Source organism: Dermacentor silvarum, chromosome 11 (assembly GCF_013339745.2).
Source record: "Dermacentor silvarum isolate Dsil-2018 chromosome 11, BIME_Dsil_1.4, whole genome shotgun sequence".
NCBI lineage: Eukaryota > Metazoa > Arthropoda > Arachnida > Ixodida > Ixodidae > Dermacentor > Dermacentor silvarum.
The window spans coordinates 68,445,050-68,469,181 of record NC_051164.1 but is presented as its reverse complement, the minus strand read 5'-3'; the positions used below and the strand labels follow the sequence as shown (position 1 = coordinate 68,469,181).

At 47.1% G+C, this 24,132-nt stretch overlaps 1 protein-coding gene across 2 annotated transcripts; it reads right to left on the bottom strand.

Moving 5' to 3' along the window:
- Positions 1–707: 707 nt before the first annotated feature.
- On the bottom strand, positions 708–23,616 carry LOC119432991 (E3 ubiquitin-protein ligase Siah1). 2 transcript variants are annotated; one of them, XM_037700131.2, is made up of 5 exons: positions 23,469–23,616; positions 19,198–19,603; positions 13,100–13,232; positions 10,107–10,213; positions 708–3,401 (listed from the first exon to the last, which is right to left on the bottom strand). In XM_037700131.2, the coding sequence occupies exons 2-5, from the start codon at positions 19,505–19,507 to the stop codon at positions 3,031–3,033; spliced, it is 921 nt and encodes a 306-aa protein (XP_037556059.1). In that variant the 5' UTR covers positions 19,508–19,603; positions 23,469–23,616; the 3' UTR covers positions 708–3,030. The 2 variants fall into 2 exon arrangements, with proteins under 2 accessions (XP_037556059.1, XP_037556058.1); XM_037700130.2 differs by lacking the exon at positions 23,469–23,616 and adding an exon at positions 23,093–23,299.
- Positions 23,617–24,132: the final 516 nt, after the last annotated feature.

Below are 24,132 nucleotides of genomic sequence, written 5' to 3'. Positions count from 1 at the left end.
AAACAGGAAATGAGGCCCTTGCACACAGGAGCCCAACTGTTGTGTACAATGTTGGAAATCGAAAAACTTGGGGGGGGGGGGGGGGGATAGCAAGCCCGAGGGCAGGAGGTGTCTGCAGTCCTTCTCCATGAAAATCTGCAATTTTGTGCGAGGGTGTTCTTGATTGCATTTTCCACATTTTGTTGCACCTGTTTGTGATCTGTTAGAATGCTGTTGCATTTGAACGTTTGCAACCCGAAGTTGTTTGCAGTGTGAAAGAATAATAGAGGAGTGAAACTCTCGTTACAGTTAAGAGGCACCAATGCTGCTTTGTGTTTATGTTGAGTGTGCATATTTGGTGTGCAACTTTGTCAAACCCGATCCACGTTGGCTTGTTAGGGGACAGTAGGACAATTAGGGGAAAGTACAGCAAGGGAACTGTAGTTGTGTATCGTGAGTGTTTTTACAACACAGAATGTAAGCCACGATGGCTTATGCGTTAGCAAGAATAATCTGTTAGCAGATGAGAAGAAAGTTTAGAGTGTGAAAAAAAAAAAGTTCTGGTGCACGAATGTTTTGCAGCGATGACGTGGTTGATGCGAGTTGCATTTCATACATGTTCGGGGGTTTCGCAAGAATGGCGGAAAAAAAATTTGTTGAGTAAACAACCAGCGACGAGAGAGTACTATCGTCTCGAACCAATGTATACCATTCCTCTCAAAAACCTGTCGTTGGTACTAAAAGATTTATTTCCATACTATGCAACATATGTACAGTTCTTTTCTCGTCCTTCAAGAAAGAATTGCGTCTCTGAATTCAGCATACAGGCAATGTCGAGACTTAAAACCAATCTAGCTGTTGGCATGAAAATAGCAGGGCCAAAACAACACATTTCTTTCACCACATGTCCCTCCGTAGGCAAGCCAACGAACCGGCTGCCGAGTCGTAAAAAGTCTCGCAGCGTCACTTAAGTCGGTTCGTCGTGAAATGTCTACGTCTTGTATATTAAGTGAAGCTTTAGTTGGCCCTCTCCCTCCGGTTCTCTTTGGGCAGCGTTTGATCAAGTTCCATCGCTTCTGCAAATCCAGAGGGACTTCTGTGCCTCTTGGATTCCTGCGTTTGCTGCAGAGGACAGCGTCGGCCAACGCCTCCTTACCTGCATTAACCTCGCCCACCATCTTTTAACTATGTTGTCAGGGACGACGCCAGAAGCTGGCGACATTTGACAAGCAGGAGAGATTTAAAATTGGAACAACCATTCCGATTACGTCTGTGCAGTGAAAGCCAAGAAAGAGTAATTGCCAATCAAAGTGTTAAACATGGACGAATTTGTCACTCATTAGCCGCAAGCAGTCCACCGGGGCACGTACGTCTGAAAAATATATGCCGTGCATCATTGATGCACGGTGGCCTCGAAAGTTTAGGCGGCAGTGTGCAGAGCGTTTGTGAACACAACGGAGCTTGCGGGCAGATGGATCAGGTGATGTCGCGGGCCTTCTGCGATGGCGCTTGTCCATTCAAGAGACAGGCAACAGCGAAAGCTGCTGTGCAGGAAAGTCGTGGAAAGACCTTGGGCTGCCCATCGCTCGCGGCACTAGGAATGTGCTCGCAAATGTTCCAGGTACAGTCCATCAAATCACATTTTTTTTCCTTCTTTTGGTTCAGTACGACCTCAAGATGTACAGGTCAGTCGTTAAGTATTCACTGTTGCACCAGTTTTACATAATGCGGCCGTGCAACCTTTCGGAAGCTTTCATTTGCAGTTTTTGTCTTTCCACGTGAGGATGGGCTGCAAGTGTGGGGTTAAAAACTGAATTCAGTGCTTTCAGGCATCTCGAAAGACTCGGCGTGCCGCAACAGAGCCTAGCGCTACCGTCCCGACAAGTTAAACGGACCAATGAGAACAAAGTTGCATGTCGCCCCGACGGCGATTGCAAGACATGGCCCACCTTGACACTGCTGACAGTCGCAGTACACAGGCATTTTGTTCGGAGGCTTGAACGGCTTAGTCTGTCGCGCTAAGATGTCGATTCTGTGTCTCCACCTCCAATGGCTCCTGACAAGGTGATCAAGTGAGCAACAGATGACTATGAGCCAGTGACACTGATGCGTGCAGGAAGCTTAAAATGTCCGTCTCCAAGTGCATTCCCTAAAGCCCTCGAGATCACTCGCGCCTTGCGAATGAAGTCCCAGCAGTTTTGAGAAACACTTGAAGGCGTGCTTCAGTATACAAGGCAGCCGTTGCTTCATTTTAAAGATAAGCTGCTTGAGCCTGTGCCCAGACAACTTGTCCAGGAATGCAGTGCTGCAGCCTGGTTCGCTACAGGTGACACTATTTAGTGTCTGCACTGCAAAATGGCAATGCAAAAAAGTTAGACACACTCCATAAATACGTGTCACAAACACAGCTGTCCAGGCACATCACTGCTGTGAGTGTAGCTTCGTGCCTGTGGTTGCAACCAGTATTACCTACCTGTGCACCGAACACTAGTGTAGGGAGGCATAAAAATGCCACACTAAGCTTTGTCAAAGGCGTACAGCTGATGTGATGGCATTGGGTAACGACCTATTGAATGAGCGTCGTCCACTGCGTCTTGCAGCGGTGCGATGGGAGCTTCGCTGGACGCAGACGAAACAAGTCGAGCAAGGGGTAGACCTCTGTAGTACGCTGATGCTTCGTCACCGAGGTCGACGAAAGAGCTGTCTCGGTCATACACACGAAATGGTGATGATCCATGCCCAAAAAAACGTGGAAAATCCCACAGTCCCCACGCCATTGTTCCGCAAATGCACTGACAACCTTCACTGCACTGAACTTCACGTGAAGACCTCCGCTTAGTCCTCCGTGTTGAGCTCGCACAAGACTACGGCACATCCTCGGAAGCGTAATGTACGATTTGCGCAATACAGCACACAAAGTGGTAAGACGGTGATGTTGATGCGCACGTCACAATGTTCCTTTGCAGGCCACTAGCAATTCACGAGGAGTGCCACACACTCTTTGCCACACGCGTCCGCACCGAAGCACGCACGCAGTATGCGAAACGCCGCTCAGGACAGCGAGATGGTGACGTTGATGCCGAGGTTGCCGCTGTCGGCAAACAGTTGGGCAATGCTGGTGTCGAAGACGAGGCAGTCGCTGCTCATGATGGCCGCCTGGACGCCCTCATGGATGCTGCGCGGCGTGGCCTCCCAGGTGAGCCGGCGCTTGTGGCCATTGAGCTCGAGCCGGTAGATGAAGTTGTCGGCCTGCTTGCGCGAGCCGATGAGCTGCACCACAGCAAAGAACTGCTGGTGGCCGTCGTACTTCTCTTGTTTTTCCAGCACCAGCATGAAGTGGTGGCCAAAGCACGACTGCATCATCACCCAGTCGACCGCACCGGGCAGGTTGATGTCTGTCGCCAGGAACACAATGTCCTCGCCTGCAACGGGGAAGGACGTGTGGCGAATGAGGCGCAGTAACCCACAAAACTCTGCACACAAAACTGAAGTACAGGCCCCAAAGAATACGCCTAGTCAAAGGTACGAGGGCTATGTTGCCTATGACTGCTAGGTTGAATACAGGCTGTTCAGAGGTCAACCGTAATAAAAATGTCACTTCAGCTAAATTGGTAATAAGCGAGAAGTACATACTACTGAAACAATCCTGACACACAAATTCAACTGAGAAAGCTTTCTGAGAAACCAATATTGTGTTTCCTTTATAGCAGTGTAATACTGTCGGGTGGATGACAATTTTCCCTTTCATGAAACGATCTTAGCACAGCTGTGGAGCTGGTAGTTGCCTAAATTTTCTATTGGCAACCTTCACGTAGCACCTAAGCACGCAACACGTGCACTTGGTCGTTTACGGGTATGACGCAAGTCGCAGCATGCTGCCTCCGACATTGCTTGGCGAGCTGCAGATGGCACCCAACCTTGGAGCGCATGCCAAGGAGTTGTGCACTCCAAGTCACGGTAACGCCGGCTTTTTTTTTTTTTTAGTTATCAAGAATGTCTACTTTTGCGAGCCTTTCACAATACGTCCACTCGTATTTCAAATGGAAAATTCGCACGGAGGCTACACTATATCTACACTATCTGCACCCGTGCAAGTGCTGCACCTCCAACTTTGCAGCCCAAAATTTAAAGGAAAAAAAAAAGGGGGGGCTGGAAAAAAAATATCCAGAGACACTGTGCATGGCGTGTGGCGTCTTGAGACGTGAAAAAGCTCTAAAGTCACAGGCATATCTAACGCCATGGATGACGTGTAGGACGACTGTATCGAAGAGTGTGCTACTGAATCGGGCCTAAGCAGCCACGACAGTGACAATGGTGACAACTAGATGGGCATCAGATTTGTGGCGTGCATGCGTGAACAAATAAATGCATTATGAAAACGGTAGTGTTAGCTCTTTTCTTACGAAGGGATCGCCTGGATTACGCACAGCTGGACCGAAATGCTGCGTCCCCATGCAAGGGCTGCATCTTGTCAAGATAGCGGAAAAATTGTGGTCCCTTACATGAGTGTGTACGGTATATGGCGAAGGCAGTAAGTAACCTACATACGTTTTATAAAGGCTGTACGTACTCTCTAGTGGCGATGCACAAGCAAGGGAACTTGCAATTACGGGGAACACTTAGCTGTACATGAAAAGATTTTGAAGCGCACCACATTCTGTCGTGCAATATAATTTCTAATCCATCATCAATTACTGCAACAGTTTCAGAAGGTTCCACAAGCATTCAGCTGGAGACCCGTCTGGTGTTTGACAAGCCTTCTATTGTAGGGTGGAATGGAAAACAGCTTTGTACTGATGCGGTAAACACAAAGAAGACAATTGTAAGGCGCATAGCAAATCTTCGGGACAAATTCCTCTTTGAAGCCCAGGAAGCACAGAAGCTTCCATTTAATGTCTCAGTATTCCTTTGAAGTAGTGGCAGTGAAATTGTTAATGAAATCTCGTATAAACGCACTTCGTTATACTGAGGTTCGGAATATACATAGTGTTCTATGAACAAGAAGCTATAAAATGTGAAATACTTCGTTCAATGGAGAATTTCATTGTATAGAAGTTCACTATATCAAAGTTTAACTAATATCAATAGCGTTCGAATTGAACTCATGCGATTTGACGCGACAAACTAAAACTACTAAACAGTGCGATTGTTTCGGTAGCACACGTGTTTATTGAACAGATATAACACGAGCATTTGCAGCTGCAGCCAGCGTGTGGACACTGCAAAGAACTGTAGAACATGTACAAGAAGAACATTTCATTGGTGCGGTAAAACACAGGAAAATACAGTTAAGCCTGAAATAACGAACTTCAATATAATGAAATTCTCGATACAACAAAGTATAGCTTCTTGTCCATAGAACACCATGTATTCTGAACCTCACTATAACGAAGTGCGTTTAATAGACAGTTTCAGTGTAACAATAGTTTACTGCCATCATGAAGAAATACTGAGGTAATACAGTTAAAGCTCGATATAACAAACTTCAATATAACGAAATTCTCGATATAACGAAGTATCCAAGTTTTCATAACTTTTTGTCCATAGAACAATGGATTAAGAACAGCACCACTGTGATTGCATAATGACACCTGGCATATCCTCATAGTTCAGTGCACCAATACGATAAAGGATCTTGTAATCACTTTTTCTTCTCAAGTTACTGATATGTTCATGTGGCAGAAAGTCTACCTACACAAGTAGGACGCTAACCCCCTCCACCCTAAAATTTTGCATCCTTCAATGGCTTCTTCGTCGAATAAACTGGGTAGATTCAGAGAGGTGGGGGGCAACCTCAATACAGTCGAACCCACTTATAACAATATTCAAGTGCCACAAAAATTCCATTGTTATAACCGATAATTAACCGATAATAGGGGGATGGTAGAGCTGTTGTGAGAAAACTAATGGAGGGGAGGTCCAGTGCCCCTCCCCACCACCTTCCTCCACCTGGCTGCTTATTGTGTTGACTCGTTTAACTGTAACTCTGCTTCCGGAGCGCTCCGATAGCGTGTCACATGCCGCGGCTGTCGGCGTTCAAGAATGGCACTACTACAGTAAAACCTTGTTAATGCGGATTTCACGGGACCCCCAAAAATATCATAATTAACACAATGTCGAATTATCGAGGGTATCCAGAAAACAATAAGCAAATGCTTACTACGTTAATGCGCTTTTATTTAGTGAATGAGTGAGCAACTCCTGTTGCTATTTTGCTCAAAAGCAGAGTGGAAGCTGAAATCCTCGTCATTTTCAATGAGTCGCAGTGGCGATTGACGCCTCGCAACTTACTTCGCAGCACGGCGGCAGCGTGCGCCTTCCTTTGCGACACGCTTTGCACTATCGCACGCACATCCTGATCACTGACTGGCGAAAACATAATCGCGATGTAGGCGGTGCTCTTCATCCTCGACAGCTTTGCACCGAGTCAAAACGAAACAAGTGTTTGTCACAACCGCTGCGGAGAAAACGGCGGCCGCTATCGACGCGATTCTGAGCGGCAATTTTGCGTTGCTGAAGGCATGTGGCCGACGCATGCACCGAGTCAGAACGAAACTACCGTACGCAGCAACAACTGCGGAAGTCACTCTAGACGAAACTGCAGTCGCTATCTATGCGATCATCGATGGCGACTACGCAGTTTTTTTATGCACGCGGCCGACGCACGTACCAAGTAAAAACGAAACTACTGTTTAATCGCGGCGGGGAAAACCGAGGCCGCTATCGACGCAATCGTAGTTGATGACTACGCAATTATGAAAGCCCGCGGCCAACGCGGTGTTATCCGCGGCGGCAAACGCAAGAATAAAGCCTTTAAATACACTAATAGGCACGAAGTGTTCCGGCGCTGCTGTCACTCACATACGATTTCCGCTGATGACTACGCCGCTTCGTTTGAGTTGGATGCTAGCGCCGTTTTGTATTGCAGATTTGCGGTGCTCCTCGCTCGCCAAGCTCCGAAAGTTGTCCGAATTAACCGATGTGCGGCCAAATACGTCCAAATTAATGAGAGTTTGATTGCATTGAATAATGTATACGCCGAATGAAATAATGTATACGAGTCCGAATTATCTGATTTTCTGAATTAACGAGGTTTTACTGCATAACAACTGCAAAGCGGGGTCACAGGCGGCAAGTGACATGCGATCTCCGCCGAGACATCGCTTTGGTGGCCTAAAAAGGGTTTTTTTTTAAAAATGCGAGAAGGTTGCCCCAGCAGCCTCAGCTTGAGAAATCCTGAGGAAACGCTGCAGCGAGATTGCCACAAGCATCTGGCTCGAACGAAAAAAGCCGCATGTCCATCAGCTTTGCTTGCTTTATGCAAAGCTTACCGACATTCTTCTCTCGTGAAGGTCCCTTGCGAAAACAAAGCCCCAGAGGGACTGAATCATCTGCACGGCCTCCTGTGAGGACAACGTTGAGGCAGTCCGCCCTACCGCGTCATCGCCGTCGCCGTCGCTATCCGATGCAAGCACGTTCGCGACAATCGCACATCATCGGTTAGAAACACTTCGTTTCCAAATCTATAGCAATGCGCTTTCTATTCATCGTCAACGTCGTGCATTGCTGATGACCAGCAGGCGGATCAGCCATCTTCCGTTTCGGTGGCGTGTTAAACGAGCGGTGTCGCACAACGTACTTTTGATCGCGATCAAGCCCGATCTGGATCGAAATTCTCGACTGCAATTGGCTCCCTCGCACAGCTCGCACAAAGGGGTTAATCACGACCGAGAAATTCAATCCAGATCAGGCTTCATCGCGATCAAAAGTGCGCCATGCAACACCCGTAGTAATTTGTGTTTCGGAGGGTGGTGCGGCGTAAAGCTATGGGCGCAGCCCATTCGTGTTCGGAGGGGTGGAAGGGCGACAGGAGAGAGGTGCGCGAGGCTGGAAAACAGCGTGCGGCAGCATGCAGCAGCTCAATTTGTTTTTTTTTCTTTTAAAGGATTTCGCATTCCATTCTCTTTTGGCACAAACACCCAGTAGCCAGACCTCATCGTTATAACCAATAATGCGGCACGGGGCATTGTAGTAAGTGGGTTATTTTATCATAGAAAACATACAAAAGTTGACGGTGCAGCAGCTTCTCATTGTTATAACCGATATATTGTTAAAAGTGGTATCGTTATAAGTGGGTTACACTGTATAACGAAGTCTGTTTATAAACAATTTCACTGTAAGGACATTTCACTGCCACCATGAAGGAATACCGAGACAGTAAATATTGAAACCTCGTTATAACAAAATTCTCGATATAACGAAGTTTTTCGCTGCAAGTACAACTTCGTTATATCGAGGTTTAACTGTACTAGGGGTTGTACAACCTTGAGTTTCGTAGACTCGTTGAAGCAAAATGCAGACGAAATATTCGCTCCCCGCTGCTGGTGCTTTTCATCATAGCATCATCCCACTGCGGACGACACTATCAGCTGCGGAGGCGGAGTGAACATGAAAGAGTGGATGGCTTCACTTCGTACCGCCGATGAGAAGAGACCATTGACACGGCATGAAACCGTATCTTTCATTGCCGCCTCTCAAATTCCACCAAATTAATTGTTTTCTCATTCAAATTTGCTTTTCTAGATTGCGCGATAGTTCGGAAAATATCGCGGCTCCTTATGTAAGAAATTCAATTGGTGACTGAACTTATTTTCTTAAAAGGTCGAATTTCAATAGAATGAAATTTCGATATAATGAAGCAAACTGCCCGATTTTACCAACGTCGTTATATCGAGGTTTAACTGTACCTTTATGCATTGTAACAGTATACTAGATTATGCTGCACTGTCAATTCATTGCACACAACTTCGTGCTCGAAAAGTTTTTGCAGACACAGTCTGGCGGCTGAAGGAATGGACCCTTCCTCAGGACTGCACGCACTGTTCAGACGAACATCGGCTTTTGGGGCAGAAAACAAGAACTTTTCTTTGCACGACTAGTAACCCGCATTACAGTGCAGGACAAGGCATTTTCGCCACTACGGACTAAAAAGTTCAACACATTGCTGGGAATGCGTGTGCAAAACTCACTGAATGGTAAGCACTGCCATTTACCATAAGCCTCGCCTCAAAATATTATGTTTCTTTTTCGGGGGGGGGGGGGGGGGGGGGGGGGGGAGGGGGTATATGTATTGTAGAACAGTAATTTATTAACACAGTTCAAATTACAGTTTACTTTAGTGTCCCATTAATGCATTTCGGCAAAGGCTCAAAATTCATGTCACCCAAAAAAAAAAACACCGCATATCCACGGGGTGAATGATGATGAGTGGGCGAAGCTCCGGAGGGAATCATCGGTAAACCGTGAATCTTCCGTGTAATTCGCCCAGTCTCGCCGCACTAAATCGAACGATTGACTTCCACCAATGACACGCGCCATATGTGACGTCATTCCTATTTTATAACAGCGCCCTTCATTATAATTGCACCATCTCCCGCTTAAGGGGACGCTAGCACAAACGCGTTAGAAACGTGCAGTACTCTCTAGTAAGGGGGAGAGGCCACAGCGTCTTACGCAGCCGTTTACACATGCCGGAACGTGCACCGCGTTTGCCGACGCCATCACATGACTGCTGAGAGAGTATAACCCACGTATTCATAAACGCTCCTCGACTTGAACTTGACTTGCCACCGCCTTCAACGCGTTTCGAACGCGCTGCCTAAGGCGGTGGCAAGTCAAGTTCAAGTCGAGGAGCGTTTATGAATGCAAGGGTAAGGTGGAGAGGCCACAGCGTCTTACACCAGCTTCTTACACGGGCCTGTAACGCGCTAGCACAAACGCGTTAGAAACGCGCAGTCTTTCATTAATGTTGGGTATTTATTGTCATCGTGGTGCGTGTGTCCATGTGCGCTTCGTGGCGTAGTGGTTAGCGCCGCGCGTTCGGAAGCGAGGGGTCCCTGGTTCGATTCCGCGCTACGGACACAACTTTCGGAATTTTTTATTTTTTTTCATAAAAGTAGACGTGGCTACCTACTACAACGACGACGACGACGACTACTACTACTACTACATACTACAGAGGAGGGACAGACCCACACCCTAAGGAGCTTCGCCCCTAAAACTTAAGATACAATCGTGATTGCATCATTTGAGATTTCCACTGTGTGTGCTTGTCGTTCCGGACTCACCTTGGAGTGTCGTGATAGACTTGTGCGAGTGGACGAGGTGCGCCATCACTTGGTCGAGAGAGCCCTGCCACTTGCACGACGCTCCGGGGCAAGGGCACAGGTACGGCCTGCATCACACACCAACCGGGAGAGAAGGGCAGAGATTAGAGCGACACCTACCAGATCAAATCAGACACTATGTCTCAGAACCCTAACTGCCACCCATGGTCTTCATTTCTGCCCGCACGAAAGTTGGAAAGGGCCAAGCAAAAAAAAAGTGCACACAAGAGGACAGTCTACTGGCACCACCGCAAGCACTGAAAAGACATAAAAGCACACACACACGTGCACACAAGCACAAATTTGGGTGCGTTATGTGTAAAAACTACAATCTGATTAGGAGGCACGCCATAGTAGGGGACTTTGGATTAATTTTAACCGCCTGGTATTCTTTAACGCGCACCGAATGCGCTGAACACAAGCGCTTTTGCATTTCGCCCGCGTTGGAATGAGGAAGCCGCTGCCAAAATCGAACCTGCAACCTCATGCTTCTTGCGCACATAACCTGCACGAAGAACTCGAAAAATTTAGCAGTAAAGGCAGGTTTCGACTTGAGGTGCGACTTAAGGCAGCGTGAATTTACCAAGGCAGTGTGAATTTGCCATTACAAGAATAGAGCTTGTGCAAGTCAGAAAATGGTGCAGACACCTAACACGGTGCCAGCGGCATAGTCCTAGGGGAGGGCAGGGGGGCACAGTGGACATCCGTGGCACGTCACATTGCCAGCGTCCCAACACATATGTCCAAGAATGCATGCAAGCCCACTTTAAAGAATAGCACACCTGCCAACCTGTGAGTTTCAAATTTGTAAAAAAACATGGTCACGAGATGGAGTGATGTGGTGGGAGAGGTGTATAGCACGAATAATAATAAATAAAAATTCTTTTGCACATGCAATTTGCGAGTTACATACTGGACAACAGTCTGCAAGCAAACATGCCGACCCCGCGTGATAACACAGATTGCACGGTTGCGTATTCGCGGCGATGCAGAGCACTCGTATGTGCCGTATTTTTGCATGTATAACCTGCACCAAGTCGGCGTGTGGTTTTTATGCAAATTTCACCTTGAAGTGTGGCTTCACAGCAGCACATGTGGCACTGACATGAAACCACACCTCAAGGCAATGTTTTCTGCCATCTAAATTTCCCTATTATGTCCAGGGCTTCGAAGCATGAACCTTCATTCAATGCAAAAAAAGCAGTCTGAAATGTCATGTCAGTACTCCAAGTAAAAGACCAACCCATAAAGGCCAACTACAACAGAATTTCGGACCAGATAAAAACTCTGGTTTATGATGGCGCACATATACGGGACTCTTTGAGCAAAGTTTCAGATTTGAGATACGAGTGGAAGAGCAAAAATAGAGGTTGTTGATACCGAAACTGATAAACATGCCACCATCGCCGGAAGTGATCCATGACCAAGGAGCTCATGGCTCTTTGGCATGACCTTCAGAGATTATATGGAACCGGCAGCTGCCCATGGCACGATGAAAACTCTGAGGTGACATGGTGGGACCTACGTCATATCCTTTTGCCACCAGATGCATGTACAGTCTGCTTAGAGGACCACTGACACCCGAATTTCAAGCTCGAGATGTTTGTGTTGTTCGATTCGCCTTCATACATAAGTACATCTGACGCAGTATTAATGGCAAACATTGCCAATAACATGTTTTAATATGGTTTTAAAGCAAACGGGAATGCTCATCTGAGTTGGCAACAACTCGCTACATCGTCATCAATATGATGCGTTCAGTGGCTGCTCGGGCTCTGCGACGTTTTGCAGGCTCCGTGAATATTGTTGATGTCATAGATCAGAATACTTGCACGGAGCATGATGGGATGCCACTTCCTCACTTCCCGTTCGTCTGCTCGGAAGTACGATCTGGTGTCCAACTTGTACCAACTATTGTGCGCAACCAATTTCAAAGTTTCAACAGGATGTGGCTTTGGATTGGACAACCTATGAACAAACTCACGCAGACTGTGCAAGATATGCAAGAGAGCGGTGCTGGCGGCGACAGGCCTGTTACTGAGCGGTCCATCACCACAGCCGAGGCGTTAGCATCTGTCGCCGCTCGCAGAGGTGTAAATATTTTTAAAAATCGAATACAGTTTGTTTCTGATGCGAAATGTTAACCCTGTTGGCAAAAATAAGTGCTCTACTAAGGAGCTACAGTGGGATCGCAAGCGCCGTCAGCTGCGGCAGCCTGCAAGTAGGCCTAATGGCTTGATTGGCAGCAGTCATTGCAGTCGTACGTCATTGAGTGGCGCCATTGTGAACTGTTTGTTGCTTGCATGGTGACGAGCTTTTATTGACACAAGGAATATCATACAAGGAAATTTTTTGTATTTCCTGACGATGACGATGATTCTGAAGTTGACGACATAGTGAAACGCGCTTGCCACTAGCAGACGAATTCTGCAACTGCAAGCTCTTCAGTGTCACCTGTTTTTGAGCCCACGAGATCATGTGTCCAGTCAGTTGCAGTCGCTATGGTGTGGCGCTGGTTTCGTATGGTTTTGGGCATGCACTTTGAAGTGACGTTAAAATTGACCACAATTAACAACGCAAGCATTAACGATACATCATGGACAATTTATGGTTTCATTCCACGACTATCAGATGCAGACCCTACTCATTAAAACATAAAAAAACAAACAAAAATTTCGCTGTCAGTGGTCCTTTAGGTGCTGCTTGGAGGCTGCTAATAAAATTTATGCAATTAATAACCCTGCAGCTTTGCCAAAAGTGCTTTTGTGGACTTCTACATATTTATAGCCAATTTAACCAAAGTGTACTTTCATTGCAGTTAGGCTTCAATAACACTGCTTAAGTAGTAAGCTGGCTTCAGTTTGTCCAAGGTTCTTGGGGCCTTGATGGTATTTCTGCTTACTAAAAAAAAAAACATAGGCTATATTAATAAATGGGGAAACTTCTGGCCCAACCTGAACTCGCAGGCCTCTTCGTGTTCGGGCTTGTCAGAGTGGGACAGCAGGGCCGGGCAACCCGTGAGCGAGTATTTGCACGGGAAGAACACCGTGTTGGCCACTTTCTCCATGGCCAGGTTGCGGATGTTGCCTGAACAAGGAGCCAATGTAACATTGTAAATCAGCATCCATCAATGGCGACGAGACTGTGCGTTAGCACTGCACATCTGCATATGCGTGCACACACAAGAAAAAGCCAAAACGCAGAGTCCACTGCTACTATGTTGCAACCTAGTGTAGGTTGCCCGAAACTCATCAAAAATGCCAATGCATTCACTACTGCGACGACACACCAAACCATTTATAGAAATGCACTCCACATGTCACTGGTTATGAGCTTCACCACTAGAGGCACTGTTCACCAAAATGAACATTGGGGACATCAGACCATAGTAAACCAGCATTAATCAACGCGCACGCACGCACGCATGCACGCACGCACGCACACACACAGACAGACGAGAAGGCCAAACAGCAGAGTCTACTTGCACCATGCTGCCACCTGCTTTAGATTTCCTAGCAATCACCAGAAATCCATACTGGGACAACACACCAAACTATAAAAATGGACGTGTGCTTTAGAGAACAATCAACTGCTTCAAGCTTAGCCTTAAAAGGTACACTACAGGAATATAAAGCCTAGTTTTATAACAACAGCTTATGCCCCTCAAAGACACCCAGCCTCGATGCATGTCAGGAGATGACTTAGTTCCTGGGCTAGTTTCAAATCAAGATGGCATGTCTCTTCAAGATTGAAGATTATCAAATGGCTGGAAATATGCCATCCACATGTCCGCATAGTGGAGGCATTGTGGAATTCACTAGCCTACGCTGGCTATACGAAACCTCACCGCAATGCTGACAGTAACGACGATGGCGAAAATTTGCTTGTGTCCATATAACAAAAAGAGACTAGTAAATGTTGCAGCCTTTCAAACTTCAGTGGGGATAAGATCTGTATGCCTTCTGCAGGGTGGTCAGTCCTATCTTTGGATGTGCTCCCAGACTTTCAAACCACGACCCCATTCCTTTACATTGAGTTGCCATGTTCGAACTTTGGTAGGAACCACTGCACCACAGTGCGCAACAGAATGACTGGACAAGCTTGTTGTACTTGCTGAGGAGTTTCTTAGAGTATTGTGTACTTAGAACGATCGGACCGTCCAAGTGAGAACCTTGCGCCTCCAGCCACACAGTGCTGATCAAATACATTAGGCCTTACGTAGACTGTGTCGAGGACTCATCGCAACTACATCTTAACAAGGTCATCAATCAATCACTCAAGGGATGGGGCACCTCAGCCCGTGAAGATGCCCTGCCGCAAGCATGCACTGCTTTGTTGGGTTTCCATTCTGTCCCTTGCCCTTCTGTCCACACCAGGAAAAACCATTTTTTTTTTGCATTCTTCATATTTTTGCATTCTTAGAAAGAAAGAAAAAAAAAAGGGAAACCTGGCAGGACACGGCCATATCCACGTGACAAAATAGTGCATATGTATTACCCACATCCACATGAGAAATCCCAGAAGTGCGTAATGTTGTACGCAATTTCCGCTGCGTGGAGCGGCTTCACAGCTGTGCGCTCTGCATTGCAGTGAAGCCACACTGCAGTTCAGCAGAGAACTGGTGCAGCGTCATCACAATGACAGCACCTTGCAGTGGCACAGCCAGGAATTCTTTTCAAGGAAGGGGACGGGGTAGACGGATCTTGTTGCTTGTCGTGTTATCCCCAGGTATCCCCCATATGCAAAAATTTCAAAAGGGCGTGGGGCGCTTGCCAATGCCAATGTGCCTCCCCCCCCTCCCTCCTCCTGGCGCCGTGTTTGATGTTCTCACCATTTTCTATTCACCTATTCTTGGCGATGGTGATACTGAGGACATTTAAACTATGGTATCTGCTCAACTTAACCTTGGCCTTTGGTGCTTCTTTCTAGTAGGAAAATCCAGGCCCCCTCTATCATTTTAGTACCTCAGTGCTCCTGAGTGCACTGAGGTACTTTGCAGTGTTTAAAGGCTTTCTCAAAAAAAAAAAAAAAAGATACTGCACTTTCCTGACCACTGACAAGTAAAACTATTCGAAGACAATATTGAAACTAAGCCAACACACACACACACACACACTGCTACCTAGGAGGAGGAGATGATGGTGCTAGCTACTGGCAGATCTAGCCATCTCGAGGCATGCTGGGCATTACTATGTTACAGTAGGGAAGTGTTGAAGGTGAACCAAGAACACACAGGTGCACACACCTAACGCAGTGTTAGCATGAAAGTACCGTATTTTCCCACGCATAACCCGCCCCCCACATATAACCCGCACCCCCAATTACCACAGCTCAGAATCCACACATACAGCACGTGGAAATAATGGCAAGCAATAATGCTTAAATCTTTGTAAAAGCAGTATTCCTTCAAGGAAGAATTAGTAGTCCATGTAGTATCATTGGCCAGGGGCTATGTTTCCCATCTCTTTGGCGATGCTGAGAATCTTCAACTGCTGCTGCGCTGTAAAGGACTGCCATCGAGCGCAGCTCACTGCGATTCGTATTTTGACTCACCAGCACCGAGTGCACTATTTGCCAACGACTAAACACAAAATAGTGACTCGAAAAGACTAAGAGAATGGATGACCATGAAAGAGGGGTGAAGGAAGTTTAACGCAGTGGGTTGGGGAGAGGGTGGGAATCCCTAGGAGACGAGGAAACTGTATGGCGAAGAAGCCTGCCTTAAAATGCGGCTTCACGGCAGCTCGCCGCACTGTCGTGAAGCCACATCTTCAGGCACCCTCCAATCCCCGATTTTACTGTTCAATGTTTACAATTTTTGGAATGGTTTATGCACGCAAAAATATGGTAAGTGAAAAGTGAAACAACTAGACAACAACTCAAACAGTGTAGGTTACACAAATTACATCAAACGGCACAGGCAATAGAGCAACTGAAAACCGACTTAGAGGAGAATAAAATAAAACTCGCATCTGTCAAGCACACTGCAAGCATTTTGGGAGACCAAATAGCTGGCTATCCGACACATTTTGTACAGTGCCAATAGACGGTTTCATCCAGCGCCACCGCACTCTGGCAACGCTGTGCGCTGGCATCCGGCACCCTTAGGAAACTTCCGGTAGCCGTTCCTTTTGCTCATTTTTGCTGGTACTTGTTCGCTCGCGCGCTCGTCCTGCGCATATGCTGTGTTATTTTTCGGGTATATCGACATAAGTGCGACTTGTGGCATTCAGTGTGTTGCGTGACGGCGAGTAGCTCTTGGAGCATCGACTGTTTTCATTACGTTTACTCGTCAACGGTGTTTTTGAAATCTGGGAGCCTACCAAGAGCTCCCAGATTTGCTCTGCTCACTTCATCCAAGGTAAGTTACTACGTGCAGTAGCCAGACTGCTATAATGCTGAATAATAAAAGCGCTACTGCACGATTGTTCTGGCCATACGTCGTGTAACTCACACAAGAGCAGCTCGACTCTCGCCCCGAGTTTTCCCGCTCATCCAGTTTCTTGCCTCGGCGTGGATCGCCGTGCTACGAACACGAGTTAAAATTATTGTTTAGCGGGTGCCATGCTGCCGCCGTTTTATTTTAATGTTTTTCGTATCTGGGGCACAAGTGCACTTCTGCAGCTTTACTACCTAGGTACATGTGCGCATTGGTTTATCATGTTTAACGTCCCAAAGCGACTCAGGCTATGACGGACGCCGCAGTGGAGAGCTCCGGATAATTTCGACTACCTATGGTTCTTTAACGTGCCCTGACATTGCACATTACGCGGACCTCTAGCATTTCGCCTCAATCAAAATGCGACGGCCGGGGCCCAAACGGCGTCTTTCGGGTCAGCAACCGGGCACCGTAACCGCTGAGCCATTGCGGCAGCATGTGAGCATTCGTATCGGTATCGCAGAGCAGAATCGCAGAAGTTAGCGATTTCTGTGCATGCATGTAGGAAGTTTGGCCACATTCTAAAAGCATTTACGAATTAACGGAGGTCAATTATGGATTGCAATCTCGTTCATTTTGTTAGAAGTGTGGTAAATTCGTGAGCATTTAAGTTAGTCCCATTTCAGTCGACCTAGGCTTCTTGCACTAAATGACTTGAGAATGTACAGTTATTTGTGAATGCATATTAATAAGCAGAAACAAGGCATATGACGCAGAAAACATGTGCATAGACACATGCACAGCTTACCACTTCATCCTCCATCTTGCAGCAATAAAAGCGGCATTGCGAAATGCAAAAACGCCCGTGTGCTTGTGTTGTAGGGCACGTTAAAGAACCCCAGGTGGCCAAAATTAATCCGGAACCCTCCACTATGGCGAGCCTCTCTAATCAGAACTGGTTTTGGCACGTAAAACCCCAGAAAGGAGAAAAAAGTGCCATTAAAATTTTTCTAGTTTTCGGCAGTCCAATTACCTGCTTTGAAGACAACAGTCTGCGTTCATTGCATGTCTTCACTAATATGCCCCGCTTGTTGCTCCGGGGTTGTAATTGAGGGAAGGTGTTTGGAGCCCCATGAAAACGAAAATCGCACGACATCATCGTCCAGCGGATCGGGCGGCTCTCTGCCTCTAAACATCAGCTTTTGGCGATACCGATCTTTTCCTGCGGTGCTAAGCGCCTTAACGTAGTCGCTCGTCATCTCGACAATATTCACGATGTAGAATCAGCTCATCACAGATTCCACCAAGCAGTGCAAACATCGGCACGCCGGCCTCACGTCGCGCATGCCTTCAAACAACATAGCCGGAAGTGCTTCTAGCTCTCCTGCCGAAAGTTCCGATGGGGCAACCAATCAGCGGCAAGCAAAGTTTGTTTGTAAACACTGAAACCGTCTATAGGCAGAATTACATGAAATCATGCGATTCCATAGAGCAGGAACATGGGGGTCTTGCCCACAAGCGAGCATTGGTAAACCGTGATGGCGGAGCATGACATTGTTTGCATACTTGCCTGGTTCATTCACAACAAGCAAAAATCGCAAAGTGCCTCCGGAATAAGCCGACGAAATGTCGCACAGCTTTCTGGGCGAATGCATAACAGCACAGCTCCACCCAATCTGTGGCCCTCCGTCGTCCTCTGCTGCAAATGACAGCGATTCTACTTTGGCATGTGTTCATGCAGGAACTCCCTTCAATGACAGCCTTTTTTTTTTTTTTTAGCGCTTTTCTTTTTCAAGGCCATGGTTTTGTATTGGGCAGGAATGCACTTCCCCCCCCAAAGAATTCACTCTGCTCAGTTGGAATCCTGTGCTAAACACTAGAGCCCTGCACTGACATGAACAAGTTGTCCGACTCTTGGCAAGGGCACATAAACCTCATCCACACAGCTGCCGTCCATCGTGTCATGTCAGCGTTACGGGAAATAGAAGTCCTGCAGAAGCGACAGGGGAGGTTCAAACGGATGATCGCAGTGGCTGGAGGCAGCAGTGCTGGCTTATGCGCATTCTGCGACGGTGTTTGCAGTTAAAGACTTCGGTTGCTTGGAAATGCACACCAGTTAGAAAATCACAGCAGCAGTGATGCAACAAATTAGGAAGCGACTGTGTCGTAAGGCCTAAAAGTACCACTCGGTCTCATCAGTGACAGTGACAACTAAGACTACCTTCCCTTGAAAGAATAAAGTGGTCCAGAAAAACAATGTGACATAGGTAGAAGATAAGTAGACAGAAAAAAATATATATACATTGTCCAGCACCTGATCACCGGGCATTCTTGACTGCACTGATGAGTGCCTTTACTGACAAGCACCAGTATCGTGAAACGTTTGCGATTGTCAAGTGTCTACACTGCCAAGTGTTTGTACCAACAAGCATGAATACCAACAACTGCCAGTACCACCGAGCACCAGTATTAACGAGAGTGCTTGTTTTCTGCAATACCTCTGTTCTGTTAAATATAACGAACCACCTTGCTTAGCTCTTCGATGACTTCTCACCTGGTACAGTGACAGCAAATCAGTGCCACAACCACTGTTGAGGCAGCTAAAGTAGCACCGCAACTTTCCTTTCGATTCTCAGGGACGCAACAACTTTAGCAGGCCAGCAGGGGACTCACCGATGGGCCCTCGGCAGGTGGGGCAACAGGTGAGCTTCTGTCGACACGGGGAGCACACGAGGTGGCCGTTCTGGCACTGAAGGATGGGGGGCAGCACGTAGTCGAAGCAGACGGGGCACTCAAACAGGCTGGCCAGTGCAGATGCCGAACTGGACGTGGACGCCGGCGACGCACTGCCGCCGGGAAAGGGTCCCGCTGCACCCCGCGCCCCAACGGCAGCGTCCGAGCCCGCAGCCCCTCGGGCAGGGTAACCGCCACCCGCCTCGGACTTGCCACCACCCCCCTTGTTGCCGGCCGCTTGCCGACTCATGCTCCTAAGCACTGGCTGCCACCGGTCACCGGACAGTGCCGCTCCTCAGCACGCGCTTGCACCGCTAGTGTGTCCGCTGCCGCGGGCGGACAACCCCTGTTAAAGAGAAACACAGCATTGCTCACTGCTCGCGCTGCTGCTACTTTTCGAACCGACGAGCCATGCTGTGCACAGATTGGAACGACCCGTAATCGGATTTCTACAGCATATTGGCGTTGCATGGTGGTACCAGGTACAAGATAGATGTCTTGTTTTTGACAAAAAAGAAACTCGTGCATTTGCTAACACACCAACAAAACCAAAATGGTCTCTTGTTGCATTAACACCAGAACCAACTAACTCATGAACATGTCGAATCATACCACGAAAGAAAGCTGGCAGTTAACATAGTTAACAAATGCTTGTGTTCTTGGTACTTTGTTTTCTTTCATCTCTTTTTTTTAAGCAAGAATTTTTCAAGAATGTTTCTGAGGATGTAACTGGTTTACTTATGCTCTGTTGTATGTGCATGGCATTTTTGCAACTATAAACTGTCTGTGGCTATAATATAATATTCAGCTGTGAGTGACGTGTACTACTGTCTTTTGTTGCATCCCTGCTTGTCCTAAATGTGAGTGTCCTAAATCATACCATGGTTGGTAACTCATGCAAACAGCCGCTGTCTCTTCAAACTTGTATAAGGCAATGGCTTAGCTCAGAAAAATGAGCTTTTGCATGCAATTAGATTTACAAGTCTCACTGCACTAGCCACTCAGTCCCCAGAATTCACAAGTGGGCAAAAAAAAAAAAAAAAACTACAAACTGCACGCACTAAACAAAGTAAATTTTGTCACTGCATAATAGAAAGTAACTAATCATTCAATACACACACTATATAGCACTGAGAAAGTATGTAGCCACTGAAAGTGTACAACTGCTTCTAAGCACGAGGCAACGTGTACGATTCTAAACGGCTGTGGCCCACTCTCCAATTGGAGAGTGCAAGAATGCTCATAACTCAGATTTAGACACGGGTTAATGAACCCCATGTGGTAGAAAAAAAAAAAAAGAATCATGGGCTCCTTTTTAATTAGCCTGGTTCTGCTCCGAAAACAAATGTACGAATGCAAGAGTAAAATTTCTCACATTTGTGTGAACCCAGATGGCGAAGTAGTCCAGACTGACTAATCATCATGAATTCGCACCTAAATAAGCAAACCGTATTTATTGCATTCTGTAGCATAGGCAGTCAAAGCACTACGTTCAAATTTTGTTGCGATTTTTTGCCCAATCCATCCTGCATGCTCTTTGACATATTAGCTTGCCTGCTATTGTGCTGCTATAGTCGTTAGGCTCAGCCATTCAGCACGAGAGTTAACTTGTCTTTGCTGAAGACAAGTTTTTGTCAGGAGCAGGAACGGTATGCTGTGACTGCTGATCGAGGAAACGTGTCACTTGTCTCCTTTGGTTGTAAACAGACAGATCTGCAACGCGTTCCCCCCCCCCCCCATGTAAGAATTAGGCCATATTTTTCAGTACAAAAGTCTTAATGTTACATTGAATTATGCGCTGCATACATATTTCTTTTATATGTGGTGCACTATTTTCTGTTTGCCGAATGCACGCTGTGAGATAAGTCTCTTCAGCCTTAGCTGTGTTGTCTGCCATGCATGAAATAAAGTATAGCTTCCAATGTAAACATTCAACTGCTCTAAAGAAATGTGCAACTAACATGGAACACAAATGAACCACAAAGAACTATAAAAGAAGTTACAGTGTGCTTTCTCAATAAATCCATGCCAAATTGTAGAAACACTGGTGGACACCATTCCCAATGCCAGTCTAATGCCTTAATTAAAGCACCAGATTTCCCTCTCACAATTTCAGTAGGGTACCAGGACCTGTAAACTGCAAGCGAGACTGCACATTACATAATGGTCATGGACAGCCAACACCACCACAAAGAAAAAAAAAAGGAAACCCCCAGCACACAGTAATTACACAGTGGAAAACAATAGGCAACATCAAAACAATGGTGAAATGGACAATAGCATGAAAATAATAGATGCGCAAAACAATAGGTAATGGGATTTTTGGCACCGAAAGGAGATATATGGCTACACGAAACTTCCAGCGTATCTTAATGAATTCTGCGCCACCTCCTCAAACCTTCCTTTCACATCACAGAAACTACGGCTAACATTACACTTTTTTTTTTTAACGCAAGCGGCAATTGTACATTAGTTAGGCTGCATTACTGGCCAATAAACCAACTATACACACTTTTTGTCCATTTCCTGCAGTCTTAACTGGCTACAAGTACAGATGTATCAATTAATCCACCATGATCCATAGAGCTGGTGTGATGTAATCAGTTTTCACAGCTATACACTACACATGCAGTTTTTATTGTATATATTGTTCAATCACGTAAATCACATTCCTCTATAAAAAGCAAGCTCATTCTGACGGGAGATACAACCTAGAACTCAGAAATCGAGAGTGCGTGAGGCGGCGACCAGGAGATTAGTGGCAAGAGATGAGCTATTTTAATACAGAGCATATAAATATAGCAGTGGGCGCCATACCCACAAAGAAACCGAACGTGTGAAACACATCACACATTTTGCTATTGCACCCACGGATATGCAGTGCGTGGCGCTTGCGCGTGGCCGCGCGCATTTCTTTCGAAACAAAACTCGCCTATGTTGCGAAAGGTCCACGCGATTGCTTATTCGAGAGCAGCAACTTACCCCCTATGGGGTATCTGCAGCGCTCCTCTCCGAGTAGGCTCTTTTTTAGGCGCGCTGTTGTTTTGTTTGCGGTATCGATTATCAATCGGCCCCGTATGGCGCAATCGAATTCCCCTACTACAAGGGAAGCCGCTATCACATGAGTGACCTCAACTGAACCGAACACACGTCATCTCGCATTGTCGCGTGCGTGACAAGTACAACGTCTGCTTCGCACACTATACACGACTTCGGGCGGCCACACACGAGAGGGGCGCGCAACATGAGCAGCCGCGTATCCCGGCGCTAATTCTCTAGGCAATAGGAGGCCCGACAAAAAATACAAAAAAAGAAAGGAGCCACGGTCACCGACGGAATGGCAAAAAAGTCGTCAAGCGTGGGACGTCGCGCGAACCAGTTGAAGAACGCGACAATCGCCCCTTTCGAAACGGGCAAACCTCTCACCCGTCGTGTTGGGAACCCATTTCAGCGCCGTCGCGTTATCGACGCGCGACGAGACGATCGTAGACTAACCTGGCGCAAGGCGACACGGCAAATCGACAAAACAAGAGAAACAAAAGGTCCTGCCTTTAACTGACCTCTCCACCTCGCAGCCAGCAGAAATCGTCTGCCAAGCTGTTCCAATCTGTCTTTCCGAGGGTTAGCGCATGTCCGCGGACGGCTTGTCGCCAGACGGATCGACCACGATAGCCGACGCGGCGTTACTTCCGCGGACTGCGGAAACCGGAGACCGAGCGAAAATTACTCAAATAGTATCGTCCAAGCGCGCAACCTAGTTGCCCGTCGACGGGATGTGTAGCAGTGCGTATTATACGACCTCGGCCGCGGCGGAGGCTCTCCCCACATAACTCACGCGGCTAGAGTCGTGCCGTCTTCTCATCGAGTTGCCCAGGCTCGCTTTCCCCGCTGCGTCGGCACCGAAGAAGGTTTCACGACGTCGTCGGGCCTGGGTCCAGACCCATATCTCTTCACCGAGACCCAGAGAGCCCGCGGCAGCAATGGCGAGAAGCGAACAGCGCCAGTGGCAAAACAAAAACCAAAACAAAAGTAACGCGTCGTCGAAACAGGAAATGTTGGAAATGGTGATTCGTGAGGAAACGGCTGCCGCTCGTCGAGCGAGGCGGCGTGGTTCGCTTTTCCTTTTGCTGCCTCTTTTAACTGCGCGGCACCTTTTGCAACGCGGGTAGTACGTCAATTGAAGGGAAAAGGCCAATGCAAGATTTAATTACCTTTCTCACCAGGTCGAGCACATCGCTGCTGCGGCTTCTACTGAGGCGTCGTGTCGCAGTCTCTGGGTCATCAGCTGTTTTCGCGGTCGGCTGCTGGTCGCGGTAGTGGCAGCGTGTACGACTGCTCACAGACGCTAATAGACGCTAATAGTCACGTGATGCGCTTCATTCGGTACTGTACCAAATCATCGAAAACAGCGGCGACAAACGTTCTACTTCTTATGCCTTTTGTTTAAACGAGCCCAGTGACAAACGCTATCATCATCATGAACGCTGTGAGCACGACTTCCGCTTTGTTACAGTCACGACCTACTGAACTCCAGACCTGCACAGATCTCCCTGCTCCTGCACGCCCGGTCTAGTTCACCCTTTCTGCCGCTAGGGATAGAAAGTACGAGCAGAGTGGCGCTAGCTATAACCTGTTCGCTGTCGTCTGCTTCTGCGATGTGTTCGCTCGTATCGCTATTTCGGCAGTCACAAAGTGTTTACATTGTTTGTAAATGCATAAATTCACGCAAATAAAAAAGAAAACAAAATTAGCAAATGATTGCTTCTCATTTCAATCACAAAATAGAGTAGGAAGAGCGGTGCAAGAAAGGAAAACAACGAGTACAGCCGGCAGACGATAACTTTTCCTCCCGTTGCCTTCGCAGTAGGGAAAAAA